General features: G+C 38.7%; 1 protein-coding gene across 18 annotated transcripts in view; it reads right to left on the reverse strand.

The window, feature by feature from the left end:
- PARD3 (par-3 family cell polarity regulator) overlaps nucleotides 1-16,884 on the reverse strand; it is a 699,476-nt gene that overhangs the window by 408,954 nt on the left and 273,638 nt on the right. For all 18 annotated transcript variants that reach the window (XM_054716632.1, XM_054716629.1, XM_054716625.1 and 15 more), the window contains one exon: nucleotides 9,030-9,161. In XM_054716632.1, the coding sequence (XP_054572607.1) occupies nucleotides 9,030-9,161 (132 nt within the window). The remainder of the gene's footprint in view (nucleotides 1-9,029; nucleotides 9,162-16,884) is intronic.

Consider the following 16,884-nt stretch of genomic DNA (forward strand, 5'->3'; position numbering starts at 1 on the left):
AAAATAAAAAATAATAAAATGTAGAGAATCCACTGAGAAAAAATAAATAAATAAATAAATCCCCTTCCTTTTACCAGTTAGAAATTGAAGGCAGGGGGCTTTGATTATTTTCATCCTATAACCCAGTAATTTGGTTACTCAGTGTCTATGGGCTAAATAATTAAAAAATACATAAACAAACAAAACACATTACAGTTGGTATTTTCTAGCATCAGAACCTTACCATTAACAATGGCTGATACGACTGTAGCCTTGTCTATCCATATGTCAAAACTTCTATAGCTTCTGCATGTTTTAGCAGAATGACTCTGTAGTCATTTGACTGACCAGTCAGCAGCTGTTAAAATCAGATTTCTGAAAAAGTCATCTTCTAATTTTTTAATAAGGAAGTATCATTTCATAATATGAACACTATGTCAGCTGGATAATTCTCGATGTCTGTGAAATGAGAATTTTTTTTCACTTATATAAGGGAAAGGAAGAAAATTTTCCCCTATGCAGTCAGATCAGAGGAAAAACTAACTGGTAAGACATGTGAAAGCAGAACTCATGGCCTGATCACTCCACAGCCATCATTTCATCACATCAAGGAAAACAGGAAAAACCTTACTTACTTACTGCCTTAATCATTTGCTATACACTATGCCCAGGTAATTTCTGGGTCAGTTTATTTTTTTAAAATATATTTTTAATGATTTCATAGAGGAAGGGAGAGGGAGAGATAGAAACATCAATGATGAGAATCATTGATTGGCTGCCTCTTACATGCCCCCCAATGGGGATCAAGCCTGCAACCCAGGCATGTACCCTGACCAGAAATTGGTTCATAGGTCAACATTCAACCACTGAGCTACACTGGTTGGGCAAATCTGGTTAAGTTTACTAGCAAAATGTTTCTTGACTACTGTCTCTTTACTCGCATACAAAATAGTTTTTTTTTTTAAACTTACTTTTGCCCTAGATTAATTAAAAGCATGTCAAACTGGCAGCGAGCGCACCGCATGCAGCCCACAAGTCTTTTTGCAGCCCAGCCAATATAACTGTATGTAAGAAATGTTTTAATAAAGATTTCTTAACTTAATTTTCACAATATCCTCTTATACATAATTATTAATAATGAACTACAACTTTCGCTAATGACTGATTACTATAACCATGTTGCATTCATTTCCCTTATGTGCTTAGGCGCAGATGCACCATTTCTCTCCACTAATACTAGCAGCGAATATTTTAGCAGCCGATTGCCACGTCATTAGTCTTATACTGACTTGTTTGGTGTGCGCAAGAGGAAATATTTCGCTTTTGGAGAACAAGAAAAATAGGTTTACTTGCGTTATGCTTATTAATTTGTGTAGTTACTCAGTGTCTGGTAAGTTAATGTTCAAGAAAAAATTTTTTTATTATTTTATGTTAACGATTACTCATTAATTTCAGTCCTTTGTATTCAGCATGTCTCTATCGAAACAAACCTACGTTTCTATGAAAATTGAAGCTTTTGTTTTTTTGTGGCCCACATAAACTTAAACCTTGTTTATTTGGCCCGTGTTAGCCTTTGAGTTTGAAATGCTTGCCCTAGATCTTCAAAACCCAGGCCTCAAACTATAATAAATAAAGTAAAATTGAAACACTTTCATAGAAACATACCATTCCCATGTTTGTGAATATGTAACAGGGAATAAAAACTCTATGCTACATTGACTAACCATTAACTGGAATTATAATAAAATGTAGTAACAAACTGATAAAAGGAACTCACATACTAACAGTTTCCTTAAAGGCCATGACCATAACTTCAGTTGATGCAGATCACCCAACTGCAGGATTGGCTGGAGGTATGCTGTCAGCTCCAGTATGCTGGCATTAAAGGTCCATATGGGGATGAGCAAAGACAAGCCTGCGTGTCCACAGCCCCACCTTCTGATCTCTTTGTTTGCTTACCCTCTCCTTCCCTATAAAAACCCCTGTCTGCACTGAAAATGCAAAGATGGGTTTTGGATAAAAGTCCCCCATATTCTCAGGTGACCAGCACTTATATAAACCTCTTTCCTTTTTCTTACCAGCACCTGTCTCATGTGTTTAGTTTTTATGGAGACAGGCAGCCAAACCTTGGTTCTAGTTACAAATATACTCATTGTGTATTATGTAAATATTCGTTACAATGCATAAATATTTTCAAATGTTTGAAAAAGTATAAGAATAATACTTTTACAATAGTTGAACTATTCTTCTTTGAAAATAAGGAAAATAATACGCATTCATTCTGTAGCAATATTTTATTTAAATATGTTTTCTATTCATTTAACACTTAGCTATTTTCTAATCCTAATATCTAGGACTCAACAAATACAGGCTAAAGAAAAACAGACAGAATTCCTATATTAGCCATCTTCATCTCAGAAGGAATAAACAGGTCAGGAATGCTTTGTTCAGCATGAAGAAGAATGAAGTAAAAGCATCATGGCTGGAGACAGTGAAAAAAGTGCATAAAATAAGAAAAAAGATACTGAGCTTGCTCCTAAAACTCCTGGTTTCGAGACTGTGAGACTTGACACTGAATGGAGGCACTTGCAGACAAGGGTACAAAGGTGAGGGTGACACACCTGAATTGTGTCATCAACAAACATCTAAAATAGTTTTCCTAAAACAGTTTGTCTTCTTTAGTACAATCTGCCAATTAGATAAGGGTTGTGCTTAATGGAAAAAAAACCTAGAACATGGATTTTCCTCTAAAGGTTATATTCCTCTATAACAGAGCTTAAGCTGTGGCTGGAAGGTGACTAGCACCTCCTTGCTATCTTTGCTAATTGGTTTCAGGCCTGTACACCAAGGACCCTCTACTTTCTGGTCCTTAATTCTTTCAATAATCCTATATAATAAAGAGGGAATATGCAAATTGACTGTCACTGTACCACAAAAATGGTAGCACCCACAGAAGTCGCAGGGGTTTCTGTAACACAAGATGGCTGCACCCACAGTGGAGGCCAAGTTCCTGTAACGAGCCTTAATGAGCAATCAGCAGGCACCTGAGGCTGTGCCACCCCCACCCCCCCAGCCCCAGCCCCAGGTGACCTGAGGGTGCACCCCCCCACCCAGCGGGGCTTGACAAGGGTGGGACCGGCCGGGTCTTGATCTAGCCCAATGGGGGGTGGGGGGCGCGGGGGGGGCCGGCCGGGTCTGGGTCCCATGGTGCGCCCCAGACTCTTGACAGGAGGAAGATTTTCATATACATTTTACTAATTGTCTTTCATCTCTGACACTTTTATAATAGAGAAAGGGCAAATAGCAATATTAAAATATTTCCTCTAATTAATCCCCTTTTAATGTGCACGAATTTTGTGCACCGGGCCACTAGTGTATTGTAAAGTTCCTGACTTCTCTTTTGTAGAATTTATTACTTGAAATAAACAGTGGGGATATAAGAACAAGTTGGCATATAATCTAATAACTTCCAACATTAAATTATAGTCTACACATAGAGAAATGGTAATGGTTAAAAGGAATTCAGATTTCTTAAAGTATATTAAACATCAAAATTAAGGGGCTTGTTACTTTCATTGTTTCTTTGGTCTGAGAATCAAAATTGCATAAGCATGAACACTTTTTTAAGGCAATACAACAACCACCCATTCTTCAAATCCCTTGTGCTTCCTCTGAGATCTCTCAAAAAAAGGAAGTCACAAGGTTAACATAAGGAAAGGATGTTCTTTGAAAGATACATAGTCCTTTACCTTCTGAAATGAACCTGATATAGGATTCAGCTATAGGCAATTCTGAGCAAAGTGAACTACTCACTAAAAAGCAAGACTACTATTTTTGGAATAAAATGTTGAGCTTGATGCCAAGTGCTTCCTGGTACAGAGTTCTAACAATATACAGTATATCATTTATCTTTTGTTATAGATGCGTAACTCACCAATATTCTAACAGAGGGAAAGAAGATTCAATATTTCCTTATGTAGGACCAATTCCACAAAAAGAGAAAGACATGTTCAGTTTTCAGAGGTGCCTGCCAGCTCAGCATTCTATGCACTCTTTTGTCCTTTTCATCCCTACTGTTTATTCCCACTGGCAAAGCTGATGTGCTCATAACTGTCTTCAAACAAAACAGAGATAACGAGAGACAAGCACTCTAGTAGGAAATAGAGCAAAGACAAAAACATTGGAGACATATAAAATCTAGAACTCTATAAACCTCTTTAGTCCAGATGGCATAAGGCAGCCAGCCATCATTTCTACCCTGGTAATCCCACATTGTACAGACAGAGGGTTGTTTGTGGTTGTTTTTTTTAACCCTATATAACATTCTTTTATCTATGTGATACCATTCTCTTTACTATATTTTTAATGGCAAAACCTAACTAGAAAAAAGCCACAGAAGAGATATCAGGTCATTAAAGTCAGGTGACTAATAGGGAACCGTTACAAGAATAAATTCACAATTAAATGAGAATAGCTGGAAGAGATTTCCAGTGCATGCAGCATAACCTATTAGTCCTCTTCTGCACAAACAATTGTGCTTGCTTTCAGCCAAAGTTTTAATATAGGTTTAGTTTTTGCTGTTATTGTCCAGTTAAGTAGATTTCAGTCTAGTTAATTATCCTGTTTATGTAAATTTAGTGAATGGATCATCGTTTTTTAAGCTTAAGCCAAGTAAAAAGATGTTTTAGGCTCAGGAATCATAGCTAATGCCATCTATATTAGATCGCATAGACTAAGGAAGTACTTATTTTTTACAAAGCTTGATTATGAAACTAATACTTCAAATAACTTCAAGAGAAACAAATCAAGACAGTTTTTTTCGGGGGAAATATGTTAATGTGGCTTCTACATGCAATCCCTTTTGCTTAAAAAATAAACTATTTTATATCAAACTAGAGGCCTGGTGCACGAAATTCGTGCACAGTGGGAGGTCGGGGCTCCCTCAGCCTGGCCTGCACTCTCTCCAATCCCTCAGGGGATGTCCAACCGCCGGTTCAACACATTATGCAAAGGAACTTGGCCTTGGCAGCATGGCGGTACCTAACAGCATTCAATGTCTTCAGTAATGTCTGATAGTTTTTCTGAGAGTTCAATGTCAAACCAAATAGATCAATCAACACTGCTTCTGACATCCTTCAGTAACTGTCCAAAGCTCTTCAAAGAAGACTTTTGTGCCCTCCCCCAAAGTCACCTGCAAAGAAATATTAGCATAAATAAGAATGCAAAATTAGATCAATCTTATAGTTACAACAGAAATTAATGACTGGGGGAGGGGGGAGAATCACACTGATCTAAAAATGACCAAAATTGTAACTCTAGACCCCTCCCAGAAAAGTCAGAGTATTGTCATAAGAGAATCATAACAATTAAAGCAAAGCTATTTCTTAATTCATTTTCCAAAAGGATATGTACATCTTTCCAGAGAGGCAACAGTTCCTCTGTTTTTATTTTCATATAGGGAATTTTAAATAGGAATTTACCTGTTGACTTAGGCAAAGTCCTGTTTTTTAACCACATGGTATCAATTTAAGTGATATATCATTAATCCTGACAGGACTGCCATGTTAGGTCACATCCCTTCATAAGAAATACGGGCCCTTACATTCAGTATGTTAAACAAAGCTGCAGTTTAAAAATCCCATTTTTAAGAGATAAAAGCTGAAATGACCTATATATTTCTCTCCAGGGTTTACACAATACTCCAGGCATGGCAATTACCACAAAGCGACTGGGATCTGTGTGAGACATGCTTGCTCTGAGACAAGCTTTGTTTATTTTTTATTAATAATAGTTTATTTTTATTTTTTACTAATAATAGTTTATTTTTTAAGCCTGCTCCCTACTCCTTCCCGTCTTCGGATCTTCTCACCTCAGCCCGTCCTCCCACCCAGGCGGGAGGTCAGTCTTTGGGGACCCGCTTCTATGAACCCCTGGGCCATAGGCTTCCTCTCACCGCCACTCCTAAGGTCCAATGTCTACCATACAGGACTCCCACTTGGGTGCATCACGCCAGTTTTGAATATATTAAGAGAAGTGCGGGGTGACCATGAAATTCCACAACAAGTGTCTGTCACGGGTGGGTCCAGGCGGTCCAGTGTTGGGCTCCCAGGTGCTGTCTCCACCTGCCCGGACCCGCCCCACACCTCCCGACGGTGCCCCGCCCCATGGGGACTTCCAGACGGTCTACGCCCTCCGAGGGACACGCCCCTCTCCATCTCCCACACTAAACCTTGGCTCGAACCCCCACCCGCTGCCTGCGGTGAGGCTTTGCCCCCACCCAACCCACCCCACCTCACTCCAGCCCTCCCCGCCCCAAGCCCAGCCCAGCAACACCTGGAAGCCACGGGCGAGTCACCTGAAGTCTCAGTCCATCCCCGTGCCGCAGGGACCACCGTGGCCCATGCACCCGCCTCACCCACCTCAGCGTGGACTCCGCCGGACCCCGCCTGCCTAGGGCCCCACAGTCTGCAGACAGACTGCCGGGCGAGGCAAGTGGGGAGGCAGCCGGCGGTGGGCAGGGGAGTCAGCAGTTCCGGGTGAAGGCGGCTCGTGGAGCCTGCTCCCTGCTGCCCCACCCCCACTGTGGGCGCCGCCATCTTGGGAGGGTGTGATAGTCAATTTGCATATTACCTCTTTATTATATAGGATTTACAAAGACAAACAATATTACTTCCTTAAGAGAGATCTACAACTGCAGTAGTAAGACAAAAGTTATGCTTTTAGAATATAATTAAATGTATAATATTTTTAAAACTCTGGGATGACATTTTTTTCTCCTAATCTTGCAATAAAAATGGTCATATTTACATATTTAGCTAACTGTACCTTCCTCCTTGCTTAACAGAACCCTGATTGCATTTAATGATGAGCAGCTGTACTTCAGGGAAGAGAACTGGCTACACCTCACACCCAGCTCTAGGAGGTCAAGCTCAATTAGCCAAACTCTAAACCAAGGTACTCTTACTCCCTTTGATTTAGAACTGAACAGGCAAGTAATGCAAGTCCCCACATCATCAAAAGCACTATTCCTCTTCCTCTGTGCAAGGATATGATGGTTGGGTCTTTGGCAGGAAAGGACAAGCTTGAAAGCACAGCAAGGAGCCCTGTGAAGGCTCCTGGAAGAGATGGAGAATCCAGATTCACAGTGAGGCCACTGAGCTGCAAATTAACATCCTCACTCTCCACTACCACCTCTGCCTCCCCCTTCCTTTCCTTCAGGCTTCTTGTTAATGAGTAATGAAAGTTCCCTTATTATACAATCTAGATTTTCTCTTATCAGCAGACAATTTTAACCAGGCATGATTCCAGCTCCTTGGCAGGTATTACATTACTTGATACAGCAACCATCTGAGGAAAGTTCTATGATTATCCCCATTTGATAAATGAGTAAACTAAGGTATGGACTAATTTAACAATATGCCAGAATCTCATGTCAAATCTCATATATGGTAAAAAGCTAATAATCAGCAGGTCTGACGCCAGGCCCATGCTAAACAATCTGAGTCTTAAAAACATTTTCTTCAAAGTGATAATGAAATAATAATACCAATTAGTTTAAAATCTGTATTATTTTGAGAAAATTATGTTTTTCCTAAATAGAACTTCCATGATTTTCTAATTATCCAAAATTATTTCAATCACACAATGTTTTTGTATGCTAATATTTACTTAGGATAAAAATCAGTGCATGTCTTTAACCATCAGTGGTATCAAATTCAAACTGTTCTTTTTAATAGTTTCATATTAGAACATCCTACATTCAAAAAATATTTTAGGTTTATCCTATAAAGCATAGACTTAATTAAAACACTTAAGGATTTCTTTCCACTGATATCATTAATCTGAATTGAAAAACAGCTATTCCAGTATCTAAGCAAAAAAAATTATTAAAAATTTTAGAAATTACTGAAATGGATAACAAAACATTCTCTCACTGAGTACTCTCCTAATTTTCCATCCATATGAACCTTTTAAGAAAATAACTAAATGAAGAAATAACCAAATAAGTGAATTTTTAACATCAAAACTATTAAAACTGTAAAGAAAACACTGGCATTCCCACTACAAAGAAAACACTGTGACTAACAATAAATAATTAAGACTTAAAAAAAAGAAAACTGGAAAAAAAATTTTTAAATAAATATCTTATTGACTTTAGAGAGGAAGGTACAGGGAGAGAGAGATAGAAACATCAATGATGTGAGAGACTCAGTGACTGGCTGCCTCCTGCACGCTCCCCACTGGGGATTGAGCCCACAGCCCAGGCATGCACCCTGACCAGGAATCAAACCATGACCTCCTGGTTCATAGGTCGACACTCAACCACTGAGCAACATCGGTAGGGCAGAATTTTATTTTTATACAGCAAAACTTACCAGATAAAATTTCAGTCTTCATATGAAGAACAGGCCTCGCTAATAATGATATAACAACATTGCAAACAATTCTTCCCAAGACACGCAGCTGTTATTTATACTGAGTGGTAAACCATTCCGATTTCATGAATTATAGGTGGTGATCATGCAAAGTGAACTAAGCAATTCTAAAAAGTATAAACCTAAAATAGGTCCTTGACATATATAAGGATAAATCTGCAAGCATGACAATCTAAATTCTGAAACAACACGGTAGCATATATTTCTTTCATAAAGTTAAGTCAGGTATAACGAAATTTTAATTTGCCTCTTCAGATCCTTTGACTTACTGCTTATGTAAGAAGAGAAGAACCCATGAGTGGTCTTGAAAGCCTACTGATAAATTGCATTATTCACTGCCAAATATCTGTGCCTCAGCCACATAACAAAACCCAAAGTTGTGATGTTTCAGTATCACAAATATTGATAACTCCTTATGAGAAACCTGTGCTCAGGAACCACCACAGAGTTATTTTACATTAATGTTAGACAAACTCTAACATACAGCCCATTACTTAACTAAAGTCTGTTCGAATAAATTACCTTTAATCATCATTGAAATGGAAGAAAACATATTTTGGTATATGGGTTAGGATATTATACCAAAAATGCATAGAAAAGGATTCCTTATGTTACCTGTTCTTGCTTCTCCAGCCATTTGTCCACCATGGGGTGACTAGCACTCAGAGATGAGCGAGCATTATCTCGCTGAAATTGGTTAGACCAGTGACTAGTATCTCGTGGGAGGCTTCTGTAATTTTCATCTTTCTATTCAAAAAGAAACAAAAAGTTGTGTTGTAAAAAACAGATTCTGCAAATTAATGATGTACCTGGTTTGCACTTGCTCCCAAATCAACCTCCCCAAGCCAAGTATATGCACCAAAAAAAAAACACACAAAAAACTTTCCATACAAAACTTTTACTGTTTTTTTTCTCTTCTTCTTTCCAATCTCATAATATTTTGAGATATTTTCTATAGTTTACCAAAAAGGTTTACTAGTAAAATAAGAAAGACTAATGAATTTGGCTCCCTATTTAGATCTTTGTAGTTTTATGACTTTGAGCAAGAGATCTAAGACCCTTTGGCTGTTCTAAGCTTGTAATGTTCACAAGCTATTTGTAAGCATTATTTCAAATATCAAGTAAAGAAACAAATTAGTCTATCCCAATGCATGGTACATAATCCTATAAAATAAACGCCTAATATACAAATCGTCCCCTCAGGCAGTCGTTCAATGGGGAGTTCGACCGCTCACTATGATGTGTGCTGACCACCAGGGGACGGAGCAAAACATGACAGGTGTCGGTGCCACGGCGCTGACAGCGGGCAGCAGTGGAGGCGCTGCCAGCCCCATTGAGCCCTGATGAGAGTGGGACCGGGTTGGGATGGTGGAGCAGGTGAGCGGGTGGTGCCAGGCCAAGGTGGGTGCGAGCAGGGGCCCAATCATCCCGCTGATCGCCCCGCAGACTGTGACCAGTGCGGGGCGGGGGGCTGGGGACCACCGCCTGGATCCCAGTCACTGAGCCTAGCGAGGGGGTTGGGGGGAGGGCGGCCCCAATCGATCGCCCCACAGGCAGGAATGTGGAGCAGGTGAGGGGGCGGTGCCAGGCCAAGGAAGGGTGCCAGGCGGGGCTGCGTGGCTATGAGGCTGGGGGCGCGAGCTGGGGCCCGATCTCCACAGGCCACCCTGAGGAACCCCATCCATGCAAGAATTTGTGCAGTGGGCCTCTAGTAGACGCATAAAGGGATATGACAGTGATATCTTTAAGTTGTTAGAGACCAAAGTTGTTTCCACTGCTAGAGTGATAACTTGAATCTTTAATACAGACAATGCACAACTGTCAGTTTCAATTTGACTTATGATATTCATCCTCTGTATCCATAAAACCTGACCAAATGTGATACAACCTGAAAAACTGATTGTGTAAGGGAATAGTATTGTGAGAATAAACAAATCATCTTTTCTATCAAAGAACAGTTTAGACAGCCACCATTTGGACTGCGTGACTTGGCAGCCACCATGTTGGCCGCATGGCTTGTAGCTCCTATGGGGGCCGCCATCTTGAAACAGCAAAGGCCAACCCCTCCCTTTGAATTAGCCAATCGCAAAAGACTGTGCGCCTGAGCTCCAATCATGAGCAAGGGACAAGTGATGTGCGTGAGGGATTATAAAGCTGAGCAGACCGCCTGGCTCAGTGTGCACATGCTCCCAGACCATGTGTGTGCGCCCTTCTACATAGAAGTAAAGATGTTTGCCTTGCTGCCTGGCTCCCGATTATGTTTTGTGTTCTACCAGGACCCCTAAATTGGAGGGCTCGCCATATTTCTTACAGTATTAAACATTTGATTTCCTTAAAAAAAAAAAAAAAGAAAACACACACAAACTAGTCAGTTAATAAATAGAGTGGGACCTCAATTCTCAAACTTAATTTGTTCTGAAAGGCTGTTCGTGAAGCAATTTGTTAAAAATAAACACACACCAAATCATTGTTTCCTCATTAGAAATAATGTAAATTGAATTAATCTGTTCCCTGTTTTAACTTTTGTTATATACAGTACATGTCTAACGTATAGTTTGAACTATAAACAAACACTTCTTTTCTTCAATATATCGAACCACTCCCTACTAGCCTTAAACAAGTCGCCTTTAGTGCTCCTTCCAGGAGCACAACATCTTCCCTTTTTCTTATATCACTGCCTCCAAAATGCTGTCATTGGCTAACTGCTTTTCCTTTATCCAAATCAACAGTTTTTCTACCTCTTCCATTCCCACCTTAGCAACATCAGCACACTTGATGGCTCTTTATGTTTTAAAATTGTGCTTATCATCTATTTCACAAGCAACAAAAGCAAAAAAACAAACAAAACAAAAACAGGAAAATATTCACAGCACAATTTCCTGAGATATTAACAACTGGAGGTTAAGTGACTGGCATTTTCTACTTTGTTTGTTGCCTGAGAGAAGCTTTTTGTCATGTTGATGTATCGGCATGAAAGGGTTAAAATGTCAAGAGTAATCACAGGCTATTGGATGGCTGCTTTAAATCACAGCTTAAACAATTTGCTTTGGCTATCAGGCTATAAAACTTAATTTCAATGCTCTAAAAAGTAATAAGAAGGCTATCATAAGGTAGGAAACGCAAACATTTTAGTTCAATAACTAAATCTAAATATCTCTACATGAACAAATTAGAAATGTTAACCTACCTTCCCCCCACTTACATCAATACCCCACTTCAAGAGAAGTACTAAAACATTCTCCTTAATAACTTTGTTAAGGGTAGGCTAACTGTACACCTTACATACATGACTGATACTTATTCTTCGTTATTTAAACCATGAACCGTGAATATAAACATAGAAAAAAGTGTGATATAAAAGGTTTGCATTGTATAGACCTTAGCAATAGTTTAGGATATTGTTTTTGTTCCTTCATGAGTCCCATAAGATAATAAAACTTAAAAATAAATTTATAGTCTTGGATCTATGCCAATACTGAGAAATGGAAAAAAAAACAAACTTTTAATCTATACATATTAACCAATGTAAACTTTAGCATGAAATTTTTAAAGTTTTTTTTTTTAATTAACCTACAGAAAATAAACTTTTTTTGTTGTTAATCCTCACTCAAAGATATTTTTCCATTGATTTTTAAAGAGAGTGGAAGGGAGGAGGGAGAGAGAGAGAGAGAGAAACATAGATCTGAGAGAGACACATTGATTGGTTGCCTCCCACAGGTACCCTGACCAGGGCCAGGGATCAAGCCTGCAACCTAAGTACGTGCTCTTGACCAGAATCGAACCCAGGACCCTTCGGTCCACAGGCCAATGCTCTATCCACTGAACAAAACTGGCTGGGGCCAGAAAATGAACTTTAAAAAAAGTAATAGCAGCATTAAACATTAGCAGCAAGTACTTTTTACTAGAAAATCTTGGTACATTTCTGGTCAGAGCAGCTCAAGAAAGCTGTGACAGAGCATAAATGTGAGTGCAAAAGAATGCTGGTAGGAGTTGGATGCTGCTCCAGGCTCAGAGACTGGGGACTGACCTTGCCTATAGGAACATAGAAATGGTAAAATAAACAGAGGGCAGAGACAAAGTCCAAAAAAAAATGAAGCAAATGAAAACACTAAAGCTCATGTATTCCTAAATATTAAGAGCCCCTCCTTAAAACTTGAACATGTTAACTTCAAAACCGAGTAAAACTATCCGTTTCACATGATAGTCCATATTGATGAGAAATTCAAGTAATTCATAAAGGGCACATAAAGTTATTAATGACAGCACCTTAAATGTCCAGGAAGACAAGAGGGGTTGGAAATATAGAGAAACACAAATAGAATTTTTATGTCAAGGATTTTGGGGCTAAATACCATTTGGTAGGAACCTGGCTATTCTATTCATTTTCCTCCACTAAGGAGAAAAAAGTATTAAAGAAAAAGTATTAAAAACATATTCTGACTTTCAATAGAAACCGTATTTCAGAGAAGCCAAAAATGTCAGTGGAAGAGGGAAAAAAGCTTGTCTTTTCAGAAAAATGCCAAGTAGTGAAAGTAAAATAATAAAATTACAAAAATCACAATTTTTAACTCCTAATGAAATAACTCATTCATTCAAAGATAATCAATGGATGCTAAAACTGTTAGGTAAAAAGTGAATACTGACCTGGATGTCTGCACGGTGACAAAATACCATTTACAAAGAGAAAAATAAATATTTAAAATAAAGAGACTAGATGCCACAAACTGCTTCCTATTCTTGGTGTCGAGAACACAGTATGCTACTAGTACTTCCATTAGATTCCTTTTGATTCTCTGTCATTCTTGCTCTTCCCTTAAATGACTCTTATTGACTCTTTCAATAAATTGCTTACTACTGCCTCCCCAGGCAAACTCAAAAGTGTACAATATCAACACCTCCTCCCTAACAACTTCCAGGCAAAGGTCACCAACTCGAAAGTTTTTCCTGAATTCATGATCTAAATTTCCAACAGGATGTCCCAAAGATACCTCAAAATCAACAGATTCAAAATGAAACTCATCTATCAATGAAAAATATTCATAATCCTCTTCAACAATTTCCTTCCTCTCTAATCCATACAGTTGCTAGGTGTTGGTAATCTGCTGTTCTTTGACAAGATTTTACATTTTGCCCATCACCCATTTGTCTCTTATCTGAAATTACTATAGCCTTTGACCTGGACACTGGCTAAGCCTTATGCTCTCTTACAATGTACCATGCCACTGTCCCACAGAGGACGTTTCTACAAGGTATGTTAGGTCACATCACACCTAGGACAAGCACTGTAGGTTACCAGAGGAACCTACAGGCAAGTGTGCTTGACCTTCAATCATCTTTCTTAACCTAGACCAGTGATGGGCAACCTTTTGAGCTTGGTGTGTCAAACTCCGCCAAAAAACTGAGCATAACTCGGGTAGTGTGTCACTTTGAGGAAAAAACTAACTCTAAGACTCTAGTCGCAAATGTTTCATCCTCAGGAGCAGCAAATGTTTCATCCTCCACATGCGGCCGCGTGTCATCAGAAATGGCTACGTGTGTCAGTGCTGACACGCGTGTCATAGGTTCGCCATCACTGACCTAGACTCTCAAGAACATTTATTCTGTAAAAAAAACAAACACTTTTCAACCTCTAGTACAAAGTCTACCTTTTCTAAGAAGCACTCCATGATTATCAATAGAACTGATAATGTCATGCTTTTTATTAGCATTATATTCTAATTATAGTTCTAAGTTATAATTTATTTAATAATTTATTTAATTTTTTAAATTACTATTTCTACTATCACACTGAAACCTAGGCAAAATATCAGCATGCATCTTTCCACTCAAGCACTTAGCTCAGTGGCCTACACCAACTCAGATGGCTTTTCTTAAATACAATGTTTTCTATTATCAGATGGTTTCATAATACTAACACTTTAAAAGAATACTTCCATAAGTTCTTTAAAAAATTGATAATGAAATGCCTTAAAAGACATAAACTTCAGTGAAAATGTAGTAAGAGAATTTTCAGATTGACCCTAAAAGATGTAAACCATTGTTATGTGCCTATTTCAAATGAATGTCACACCTCCAGTATACAATGTATGTGGAAAATGCAATTATTTCCAATTGCATTTTAAAAGCAGTGTGGAATATCTCCAGTTACATTAACTATGACATGTAATTCATGCCGCAGACCACTACAGGGTAATCAGATAAATGCTGAAGTCCACCTGAAACATTCACAGTTTTATATTTTTAGAATCAACTCAGAGAAGTTACTTGGTAAAAAAAAAATAACACTGACATTAAGCCATCATAACAAAAGTGTTTTCCTAATTTTTTTTGTGATGGTAGAGTCAATAATGAATTCATATATTAATTTATTTGTGATGTGTGGGAAAAAAATGCAGTAGTCTTCAGTCATTTTCAGGCAAATAAAGAATTTATAAAATATATTATTAATCACTATGCAACACACATATTATTTTGTTGATAACATCATGCAGGTATTACTAGCCAGCCATGATCTTGCTGACAATTCTGTCTGAAGTTTGGATCACGTACATACAGAGAATATAGACCTATACTGGTAAAGCTATGATACTGTATGTACGATGTGAGTGCATCACTCACATCATAACTTTCCAAACATTTTCTATTTCACAATATATGCTTGGAAATTAACCGTTTCCAATTGAAATGTACATAGTATATTCTATTTTCAATCTGGAAACAGTTATTTTGGTGTAAATGATTTTTTAAATATGGTAGTCTTAACTATGAATATGTAAGACTATCTACATTATTCAATAATCAAACTAGAGTCAAATATTTTTAAAAAGTCAACACTCATAGCCAATATGGCTCAGTGGATAGAGTGTCGACCTGCGGACTGAATGATCCTGGGTTGGATTCCAGTCAAGGGCATGTACCTCATTAGCAGGCTCCTCCCAAGCCCGGGCTTTGGTCTGGGCACATGCAGAAGGCAACCAATCAATGTGTTTCTCTCACATCGATATTTCTCTCTGTTTTCCCTCTCCCAGTCTCTAAAAATCAATGGAAAAAATATCCTCGGGTGAGAATTAAAAAAAAAAAAAAATTCAACATTTTTTAAGTTAAATGTATTTGCAAAACTTCATAACCTAAAGAAGGGAAAACCACACCAACACAAATTTTTTTCATCAATATTATTTTTTAATCTTTATTGTTAAAAGTATTACATATGTCCCCTTTTCCTCCTCATTGACCTATTCTAGTTCTCCCTGGCACCCAGCCTGAGGCCTATTGTCTGAGTGCATGGGTTATGCATATATGCATACAAGTTCTTTGGTTGATCTCTTCAGACTCACCTACCCTCCCCCACCTTCCCTCTGAGGTTCAACAGTCTGTTCCATGCTTCTATGTCTCTGATTTATTTTGTTCATTAGATTCCACATATGAGTGACATAATGTGATACTTATCTTTCTCTAACTGGCTCATTTGGCTTAGCATAATACTCTCCACGTCCATCCATGCTGTTGAAAATGGTAAGAGTTCTTTCTTTTTTACTGCTGCATAGTATTCCATTGTGTAAATGTACCAAGATTTTTTATCCACTCATCTGCTGATGGGCACTTGGTCTGTTTCCAAATCTTACCTATTATAAATTGTGCTGCTATGAACATAGGAGTGCATGTATTCTTTCTGACTGGTCTTTTGGGATTCTTAGAAGTGGGATCACTGGATCAAATGGGAGTTCCATTTTTAATTTTTTGAAGAAATGCCATACTGTCTTCCACAGTAGCAGCACTAGTCTGCATTCCCACCAGCATTGTATTAGGGTTCGCTTTTCTCAACATCTTCAACACTTGTCCTTGGTTGATTTGTTGTTGATAGCCATTCTGATAGGTGAGGTGTGAGGTGATACTTCATTATCATTTTGATTTGCATATCTCAGAGGATTAGTGACTTTGAGCATTTTTCACATGTCTCTTGACCTTCTGTTGTCCACTTTGGAGAAGTGTCTATTTAGTATTTTTGAAACAAGTTAAAGCTATATTTATAATAAACTAGAGGCCCAGTGTACGACATTCGTGCACTGAGGAGGGGGGATCCCTCACCCTGGCCTGCACCCTTTCACAGGCTGGGAGCCCTCAGGGGATGTCCAGCTGACAGCTTAGGGGAGCGGGCCTAGCGCTGCAGCAAAGGGGGGAGAGGCTCCCGCAACTGCTGCTGTGCTTGCCAGACATCAGCCTGGCTTCTGGCTGAGCAGTGCTCCCCCTGTGGGAGCACACTGACCACCAGGGGGCAGCTCCTGCATTTAGCGTCTGCCCCTGGTGGTCAGTGAGTGTCATAGCAACCAGTCGTTCCACCATTCAGTAGATTTGCAACGCTTTTATTATATAGGATTGCTGAATGTGATTTTATTTTGCTCATTAGAATCCACATATGAGTAAGATCATGTAATACTGACTGGATTATTTAACTTCAATTTCATTCTGTGAA

This window comes from Eptesicus fuscus, chromosome 5 (genome assembly GCF_027574615.1).
Source record: "Eptesicus fuscus isolate TK198812 chromosome 5, DD_ASM_mEF_20220401, whole genome shotgun sequence".
Classification (NCBI taxonomy): Eukaryota; Metazoa; Chordata; class Mammalia; order Chiroptera; family Vespertilionidae; genus Eptesicus; species Eptesicus fuscus.